This window comes from Gavialis gangeticus, unplaced genomic scaffold (genome assembly GCF_001723915.1).
Source record: "Gavialis gangeticus isolate Ggan-Ray unplaced genomic scaffold, GavGan_comp1, whole genome shotgun sequence".
Lineage (NCBI taxonomy): Eukaryota > Metazoa > Chordata > Crocodylia > Gavialidae > Gavialis > Gavialis gangeticus.
In genome coordinates this window covers 6,231,152-6,240,918 of record NW_017729012.1, presented here as the reverse complement: position 1 = coordinate 6,240,918, position 9,767 = coordinate 6,231,152, and the positions used below count along the sequence as shown (strand labels likewise).

The 9,767-nt window shown below is 45.9% G+C and overlaps 1 protein-coding gene across 1 annotated transcript in view; it reads right to left on the bottom strand.

Moving 5' to 3' along the window:
• CA4 (carbonic anhydrase 4) overlaps positions 1-9,767 on the bottom strand; it is a 30,976-nt gene that overhangs the window by 2,377 nt on the left and 18,832 nt on the right. The window contains exons 2-7 of the mRNA XM_019511110.1: positions 5,179-5,232; positions 3,401-3,571; positions 1,691-1,848; positions 1,052-1,144; positions 819-882; positions 114-277 (exon numbers count right to left, since the gene is read on the bottom strand). Of these exons, the coding sequence (XP_019366655.1) occupies positions 114-277; positions 819-882; positions 1,052-1,144; positions 1,691-1,848; positions 3,401-3,571; positions 5,179-5,232 (704 nt within the window). The remainder of the gene's footprint in view (positions 1-113; positions 278-818; positions 883-1,051; positions 1,145-1,690; positions 1,849-3,400; positions 3,572-5,178; positions 5,233-9,767) is intronic.

Genomic DNA, 9,767 nt, shown 5'->3' with positions numbered 1-9,767 from the left:
GGGGTCTCGAGAGGAGTGGAGAAGAGGGGGCGATCCTGCATCGGCCTGTCTGTGCATGTGAGGGGAACAGAAAGGGTATAACGGAGGACAGCCGGTCAGTATTTCTGAGTTACCTGCTGTTGGCTAAGTTCAATCGGTTCCTCAAACACCGTCCAGACGACAGCCTCGTTACAGCCTGGAGTGGTCAGGGAGCCAGCGTATCGATAATAGCGTGTGAGATTCTTCTCAGGGGGGATGAGAGATTTCAGGGGCAAAGGCTCCATCTGCACCGTTTTCCCTAGGAAAACAAGCAAGGAATAGTGATCTGGAACAGGTGTGGGTACAGGCTTATTGCTCACAGCTCCTTCCACCTACCAAGGCTGCCCCAGCCAACACAGTTGCAAGCTGCACCCACTCAGTCGTCATGTATTACGAGAGAGCCTTTGCGAGTGGTATTTCTGTCCCTGCCTATCCTGAGAGCTAGCAGAGCATAGCTTTGTGGCATGCAAAGCTTTTCACACTCTGCTTCGCCCTGCACCAGCAGAGAGGCATCCGTTTCTGTGCTCAGGGCTTTCCATGTCTGCAGGGTCTGCGTTTGCCCCCAGCGAACGTGCCAGGAAGGATGCGAGAGAGCTTGCATTCCTCGTGCAGCGCAGAGCTGCGTGCTGTGTCCGTCCCTCGGCATTGGGGCGAATCTCACCTTGCTGTTCCTTTTAAACATCCGTCTTTGTTGGCCTTCCCGCTTCTGAATTTCATGGGGCTGATCTGGCTCTTGCTTGCCTAGTTGTACAGAGCTGTACATAAATGTAGATGCCCTTAGTCAAGTCCCCGTGTCTTACCTTTGGCCTTAATGTTTTGCAGCTGGTCTATCAGAGGCTTGTAGTTGGTATTCTCTCCGCCAACCTGAAATGAAAACATTTGAACTCCTAAAATGCAGTTCACTTGCCACCCCATGCCTGTTACTTTGAATTTACTCCGTTCCTGGCCAGATCTAAATGCAATTCCAAAAACTTGGGCTGATCTTTGGGAGATTTTGGTTTCTGCTGGGCAGCGAAGAAACCCGGCTCCTTACCTTGATAAAGAAGCCCAGCACGGCCAGCCCATCCTTGTGTTTCACTGCTTCTGCATCAGAGGAGATATCCTCCCTCCTGTGGACTATGTGAAGCTGTAACGCAATCAGGAAAGACCTGTCATTAGCCCCTCCCCCCCATTTTTTTTTTTTTTGTCTCATTTTGGTTGCTTTGTCTTGAGCAATTCCTGGCCCCTCTGCTGTTCTGTGTGGCTGGGGACCGAATCTGGCACTACAGACACCCAAAGGCAGTTGTCTTCCCTGCCTCCTCGGCTTCCTTGCAAGAGGTGCTCAAGGGCCGTGGTACCAACTACAGCCCTGATCCTGCAGCAGTAGCTGCTGAATAGGTCCCTGCTTCTCCCTGCCTGGAAATGGGGGGTGATTTTATCCCACCCAACTTAGGGAAGGAGCCTTCTGCTTCTGGCCCAGCTGCTATAAACCTTATAGCCTGAAGTCCTCCTCCCTCCTCTAAAAGCTGAATAATGTTGGGGTTTGCTACCTTGCCTTTGCCCGGATAGTTTTCCCTCTGTTCAACAAACAGGAATTTCCCAGTGTTTTATTTCCCCTGAGGGAGCTTTGCAGGAGACTCTGCCGCCTTTTTCACGCAATGCTAGCTTTGACCCCAGCCAGAATCGCACCGACCTCCATAGCGTATCTTTCTCCATCGATGCTGTGTTCGGATCCAGGGCTGGATCCCCAGTTTCCGTGGCTGCCCCAGTGGAAGTGAAATTGGGTCGCCGTGTATTTACTTTTTAGACTTCCAGCTCCAATCTTTGCTGGCTCTTTAAGTGTCACTTTCACTGGTAGAAATGAATAGTTTAATAAGAACAAAATAAATGAAGTATGTAGTTCCTCTTCTATTAGCATTTGCAATTAGACAGCAGAATGGATTGAGAGAATTGGTATCCAGAGTTTCTCAGCAATTCGGGGGGGTTGGGATGCTGTATCCTGCCTCAGCCTGGTATATGGAAAGGCTGTGTTCAGTGCAGGACTTGGATGAGAGGTCTTAAGGTCCCTTCTCAGCTTGGCTGGGTCTTTGCTGAGTGACCTGTGAGGCAAAGTGCCCCACACCTGTGACTGCAAATCAGGCCAGGTACCTTCTCCTGCTCTAAAAGCAGGGTAAAGCTACTTCCTCCCCTCATAAATGTACATGGATGTATTCTGGAAGGTAAATTAGGTCCCAAGAGGCTTATTTTTAGGTTTCTATATGCCTCCTATTTTGTGTGTGGCGGTATTAATTTGCTCTGAGGGCCATGCTGGGTTTAAAGCTGCAGGCTCTGTGACTGCGGTTTAACTGCGGGCCTCGTTCTGCACTAGCCTAGCTGTGGAGCAAAGCCATTTACGCCATTGTATATGCATGGTTTGCAGCCTGTGTGACCGCAGAAGTTTGATCCGGTATTAGTAACAGCTTGGCGGCATTTTTCCTTGGAGAGGGATAAAAACGTTTCCTCGTTATCAATCCCCAGCATTTTGCCTGCTTGAAAAGCTTGTGATGTATTTTAAAACTGGAATCTTTGTGTTCTCCTGGGAGTGTAAAATGGATGGTACCCTTACCTGCATCTAGCTTGTGAATTTGGACCGTAATATCATTAGGCCAGCAGTTGCCCCTTTCTATGAAGAAGTACAGCACCTTGCGCAATGATGTCTCAATCTCATTTGGTGCTGTTGTAATTTAAATAATCACTGGATCCAGCCTTATTAGCATTACATCAGGGAGCCTGCCCTCCACCCAACAAACCTCCTGTTGCACTCTCGCGGAAGAGCACGAATTCAGAGCGAGTTTTGCGTAACGGGGGGTATTTTTTGTGAGCAGCAGCAGCTGTGCTCCTAACTCGGCATATTATCACATTGTACCTGAAAAGCCATCAACTTTGTCTGCAAGAGTAGGCTATCAGAGAGGTTTGTCTTTCTTGCAGCCTGTCAAACTAATTCATTCCAAAGGAAAACCTCATTTCCTTCCCCAATCTGTAAAGCACTTGTTTTTCATGGCAGCTGTCTTAGGTCTGTTTTCTGTTGCAACATCATAGGTGAGGGTCCCGGGAACAAGCAGCCTTCTCAAACAACGAATCAGCATGCAAAAAGTGCATATGATCATTGTGGTGTTATAGCCCGACCTTTATGCACAACTGTCACAGAACGTCACCAGCAATTTTCATGCCAGGTATACAGCTTGGAGGAATGCTAAACTTGAGTCAGTTCATACATAATGAATTGGTGCAAGCCAATTTAACTGTAGCATCGGAAGAAAATATATTCCACAATAAAAATGTTTCCTTTAGCAATCCACGAGCTAAAAACCACCCCCACAGTGAACTGGCAAATCTTGCTCAGAGTAGAGTTGACAAAACTAACCTGAATGCCCGTCGTTCTCCAGAACCCATTTTGTCGACTGTTTGGTATCGTATCCTTCAAACGTAAATGGTTTCAGATTCCAGTCTATCATCACTTTGCTGGTGACAATATTGATGGGTGACTGACTGTCTTTTCCACACTCAGCAAACAGCTGTTTCCATTGGCGGGGCTCTGTTTAGCAGGAAAAAGAAAGCTTTCGCTGTAGGACAAAAAGACTCTGCCCCAGTCAGGCTGGAATACTCTGTTGTAGATCTCCATTTGTTTCTGTGATGGGGGAGGATTTTCTGCATGTTTTTAATGGTTGGTTTGTGTTTTAAAAGAAGTAGTAATATGTACAACCAGTGTGCTCAGAGGTACAACCCTAACCCCACACACCCTCGCACGGCTGTAAGTGGGGGCAGCAAGCCAATCCAAGCAGTGGCCGGAGGCATTGCAATGGCTGGGTGCCCTGGGGTTGTCTGGGGGGCAAGGAACTGTGTCCAGCCCTGCTTTCCTGGACTCGGGAGGGGTCCTGGGCTTCAGCATGGGCAGAATAGCTGTGGGAAGTAGCCACACCTTAATAAACAGGAACAAATTTAAGCAGATTAGAGGTAATCCTGCCCTGGAGTGGTGTAGCTTTAAGCCAAATGGCTGCTTTAGGTTAGGATTTCTCAACTCGCGAGTCGCGACCCAAAAGTGGGTCACAAGAATAGGTGAAAGGGCTGTGAACAATGGCAGCAAAATGCAGAAAATAACTTTTTTTTTTTTTTTTTTTTACTCCTTTAAAGGAGAAAAACGTGGGAAACCACGGGGGTCCCGTTGCAGCCTGGCAGAGTTCCCGCCTGCGAGGGGGGCTGGGGGGAGCGGGAGGAGCGCAATTTTGCATGTGGCAGCCTGGCAATGTGGAGAGCAGCTCCTGCAGGTAAATCTATGTTGAGGCATTGAGGACATTAAGGTGGGTTGTGGGGGGGGGGGGGGCCACAGGTGACACGTCACGTATGTGTCCCCCAGATTTGTGCACCTACAGCGGGCACGGGGCTGTAGCCTGGCCAGATTGGCATGGGCAGGAGCTGCTTGCAACCCAGTAGACTGGACCCAGCACAGGAGGGCAGAGCAGGGTTGAAAGCCAAACTAGGGGTTAAGAGCTCCAGAAGCTGCCTAACATTACCATATAATAAGGCCCTAACTGTAAATATTTATTTTGCAGGAAGGGATGGTCCAGGTTTAAATTGCATATTCATCCCATGGCACATGATGAATACGGCATCAGAAGCCAGAAATGCTGGACTTCTGTTGACAGGATGTCACTGTGATAGTCTTTTGGAGCAAAGGGGATGGCTAGAAGTAAAGTTGCAGTTAGACTCCAAAGACCTTTCTTAATCTAGTCCTTAGGTAACGAAGCCATGGCTTACCTGGGGCTTGTAGTTTGCTGCAACAGTTACTTGTAGGTCACATTGTAATATTCCTCCTATGTTGGCAGAGTTAGTCTTAGCCAGAAGGAAATTTGAGAGCGAAAACAAATATGGGAGTCTTTTAAAATATCTTTATATCTTTTTCTTTAAATCTCTGAATTCCCTTTGCATTTCACTGGACTGGATTTTCTTCTTTCTGATTTGTTTGGGATCAGATTTACCGCTGTTGTAGGGCAACGTGCACCCATTTGCAGCGGCGATGAACTTAGGGAGGCACAAGATATGGAGTGGCCATTGCACATTGCAGCGCTACCAGAGAGGCCCGTTGTAAAACAGACAGCAGGCCATGCGCTACCAGTATTGCAGAAGTAAACTGCTTTGAGTTACCTGAACAGCTGGGGACCGCACACAGTTGTGACGTGTAGCACCAGCTCCCTTTTCCTGCAATAAAGAAAATTAACGTTTTAGACCAATCAAGTAAAATTGAATGAAGAGAAACTATACTTGATTCACTTCCATCTGGACAGACATTGTTTCCCAAACCGTGATCTGTGGAAGGAGTCAGCTGGCTGCACAGTTTTCATTCCCTCTTGTTCCTAGCTGCCTAATCACATTAAAAAAGCTAACATGGATGTAAATACTTTCACGTGGAGATGAGCACTGTAGTTAACCAAAGTACCAGATGATGAGGGGGGAGAGAAACTCACAAGATAGCCTCCCTGTTAAAACAAGACCCATGCTCCAAAACGTGTAGTAATGTAATCATAGGTTGATGGCATGCATGGACACTGTGATTGTAAAAAGAGCCCAGTAAATTAATATTCCTAAACTGTAATATAAATCAGGCTGAAAGCTACACAGGACGTGCCTTTTACCTGCAGGTACAAAACCAATATATAGTCGTATATAAATGTCCAGACTGGATCAGACCTGAGGTCTCTCTACCCAAATCAGCTGTCTTTTATCATAAAATCACAGAAGATGAGGGTTGGGAGGGAGTTCGGAGGTGCATCTAGTCCAGCCCCCTGCTCCAAGCAGGCCCAGCCCCAACTACATCATCCCAGCCAAAGCTTTGCCTAGCCAGGTCTTAAAAACCTCTGAGGATGGAGAGTCCAGCACCTCTCTGGGTAACCCAGATAACTCCAGATGTGGCCTCCCCAGTGCAGAACAGAGGGGAATAATCACTTCCCTTGATCTGCTGGCACCGCTCCTACCAATGCAGCCCAGGATGCAATTAGCCTTCTTGGCAAAGAGGGCCTGCTGCTGGATCGTATCCAGCTTATTGTCCGCTGTCACCCCCAGGTCCTTCTCTTAGAGTACCGTGTGTTTTACAGGAAGCTGTTAAGGACCTTGCAGTAGGCAGATGTGGGATACTCTGCCCTGGTATATGAGGTCTCATCCTAGTCTTAAATAGTTATGAGGTTGTCTTCACCCCTACGGTGTTAATATCTTTTCCAAAATCTCATAATAACTCTGGAGAATCGGGGGGTAGTCTCTTTTTTTTTTTTTGCATCTTACTAAATTCCTGGCTTCGGCAACCTCCTGTATCAGTGCATTTCATGGTTTAAATAGATGTTGTGTGAAAAGGCATATCCTTTGATCAGGTTTGTGCTTGGTGCCATTACATTTCAGTGAAAGTCTGTTTGTCTTGGGTACAGGAAGCCTCATATAAGGAGGCTGAAATAAAGAATAAGCCACTGGAATAAGGGGTTTTCTTAAGAATTGAAGATTCTCCTCATTCTTGGTCAGCTGAATTTGATGCCATTCATTAACTGAAGTTTCTCCTTTCAGTGTCGTCATCTTCCTTTTTCAGTGTTAGGTTGGAGATTGTGCAAAACGAAGAGGAAAAGAGTTGATTGAACTTCTCCTACATGTTATTCGATACATCTGAAGTTGAAGGCTAATGTGTTTTCAGCAGCATGCTCCAGGGGTAGTTTTCTACAGATCTTTTTTCAGTGTCACCACCACAAATAGCAAGAGAGTAACGCGACACGAGAGAACAACTCAGCTCTTTTCTCCCATTTAGCGGCTACAAAGACAAGACTGGCAAATGAATCGATAAGTGACCCGAGACCTGTAGTCAGGGTAGTTTAATGTATGGCGATACTTGAATATTGTTTCCATTTCTAAAGGGTTAATAAATGACGGCCATTTAAATAAATGGTTAATCAATTATTATAGAGTCCAACGGTTCATTAGGTTGCTTATTACCACAGTTCGTAACCATTTACAAGACCCTCTGCTAATTATCTTTAATACCTCCTCCTCCTGTCTCTGCTTCACACTTGTAACACCTGCTAATCATTCACAAAGCCTTTATAAACTATTTATAAATGAAACTGTAATCTAAAGTATGACTAAAGATAACAATAAAAGGGAAGAGATTAGTGTAAGAATACTTAACACGTTTTCTCTGTCTTAAATGATGATAAATTGTTATTTCATCTCTTGTTTCTCGCTAAGCTTATCCAAGACTGGAAACTGCCAGTAAAACTGACTCTTGCCTTTTAGTTGTACAAAAATTATAGTACTACATAATACAAAAAGTATGTGTGTTCATCTCATAAGAACTGGGATGACCTCTATTTCAGTTAAGTTTTTTTATTAAAGCTTTTATATTTTGCATTCATATTTTGTTGCAAAAAATATGACTCTTGACGATCTCATTTTTTGGCAGGAAAACTTTCTGCATAAAAAAAATTCAACCAGCTGTACTAAAAGTAAAAATGTTCTAACCCTTGCAAAGTTTGGCGGCAGGTCCTGGCAGTCCCCAAACTGATTGGGCTCTTGGTTCAACTCTGTCTATATTGAAACCGTTGCCAGACCTTTGCACTTGATACTGGCACATCATTTAGACAATGAAACTGTGGAACAGGAAAGTGAAGTACAGTATGTAATGATCAGCTAATGGAAGCAGCAAATGCTTCATAAGTAAGTGTCTCAAAAATGCTGGACGATCTGACCAGCACGGATGGCTCTTGACAATAATGTTTTTTAATACTTATTACGGTGGAAGCGATGAACAGAGAATAAGTGCCAAAGTATTTTTGGCATCTCCAGCCAGCAGAGCAGTTCAGCATGTGCTTTAACAATTACTGCGCCAGTATTATATGATGCAGCGAACTGAGACACAATGAAGAGAGCTTCCTTTAAAGTTTATATGGCCATGAGCTGCTGACAGCTGCAGCACATTTGGAGCAACCTTGGTTCAAATGTTAATAGGCGATGGTTTTCCCCTGGGACCGTGCAAAACGGCCTATCAGAAACCAGTGTGTGTGTCAGAAGCAGGAAGGTCGTTTGTCAGGCCGAAAGTGGGATCCTCTAGCATGCGTCTCATCTGCATTTGGTAACCTTTTTGGAGCAGGGACCAAAAAGTGCAGTGCCAACATGATGGTGTCTCAATCCAGGACTCGAGCACTTAGGCACGACCCCAGTGGAAATAACATGGTCATACAGCCAAAAGGATTCAGAGCAGAGGGGTACGTTCAGCAAGTGCATTGCTTACTGGCTGGAAAAGGCCGAGGTTGCAACGTGGACCTTTGGGACCCTAGGGGTAAAGCCGTGGGCACTGGGTGAGAGAGGAGATATGGAGAAATGTTTTGAGGGAGAGCAAATAAGCATCACCAAGACTGTTAATGATCATTATCCACCGCTGGTAACTCTCTGTGGAAGGGGAGTGAACATCTCTGGAAAAATGGGTAGTGGAATATCGAGCCTCTCATCTCATTCAGTTGCCTGTTTGAATCCAGCCCATGTCCAGCAAAGTCACCAAATTTTACCATCTCACTGCTTTTCGGTGTCTTCCATCCCGCAGATCACAGAAACCTTTCTGACCTTCAGGCCAGGCACCCTGTGCATCCAACCTGCTGCAAACCAGTTGCATGGGATGAAGGAAATATCAGACCTCGGGCAGGCCTGCCTGCTTCATCCAAGACACATAAGGATTCTTGTGTGCCGTTCCTAGGATGCATTGATGCCAAACATCAGCATCTAACCATTTCGGCTTTTCTGGGAACATTTTAAATGCCTACGTTACTAACAAAGTTATCAACAGCCTTTCCCAAAATGCCTCTCCCAGTGCTTCCACTTATCACTCCGAATGGTGGATGGTGCTGATAAACGATTGCAGGATAAATATTTAGTAATTCTTAAGAAATGATTTCTCAGAACTGTTGCCCAGTGCATTAGTTAAATTTTCCAGCATGCCTTCGTAAGCAGAGAGTCAGTATTTCCTGTGAATAAGATTTTCTCAAGAAAAATGTTTGAGAACAAAAGTCTTTAATGTACTTACAGCATGGTCAGAAACCTGTTCATTTAAACAAAAGCATTTGCATCCTGAAATGTTTGCTAAAGGTGCGATTCTTTCTTGCATATGCAAAGCAAATTTAGAAAGCTTCCTTGGCCCCGGCTGGAAACTAGTTTGATACCGAGGTGGGTTATATCACGTCAGCTGTTGCCCGCAGGGTAAAGGGCATAGTTATGCCCTTGAATGTATTGACTAAGTGTAGTTGCAATTGTCCAAAGCAGCCGGGCTCCCCCCACTTCCCTTGGGACAGACAGTTCCCCAGTCTATTAGCCTTCCTTGTCATGAAGTATTTCCTGTTTTATAGCTTATATTGTCCATTTGCTTATCACTCCTAGTAAGACTTTAGACCCACCCTAAATGATTCCTCTCCCTCCCTGGTGTTTACAGCCTTCAAGTACTGTTCCCCCTGCCTCTTCTGCCTGTCCCTGCTGAGGCCATCCCACCCCCTTTATCTTTTGTGACACCCAGCCCCTCTTCCCCATCCATCTCCCTTCCTGGTTCCTCTTCTCTTAAATCCTTCTCTGCTCCTCCTTCACCCATGTCCTGAGAGATTACTGGGCCCCCCCTTGGCCGCGTGAATCCTACGTGCGGTCAGTCTCTCAGCCTTTTCCTCCATCCTCTGTCTTCTAGTCTCTTTTTCTGTTTCCCCTCCCACCCCCCCCTCTCTACC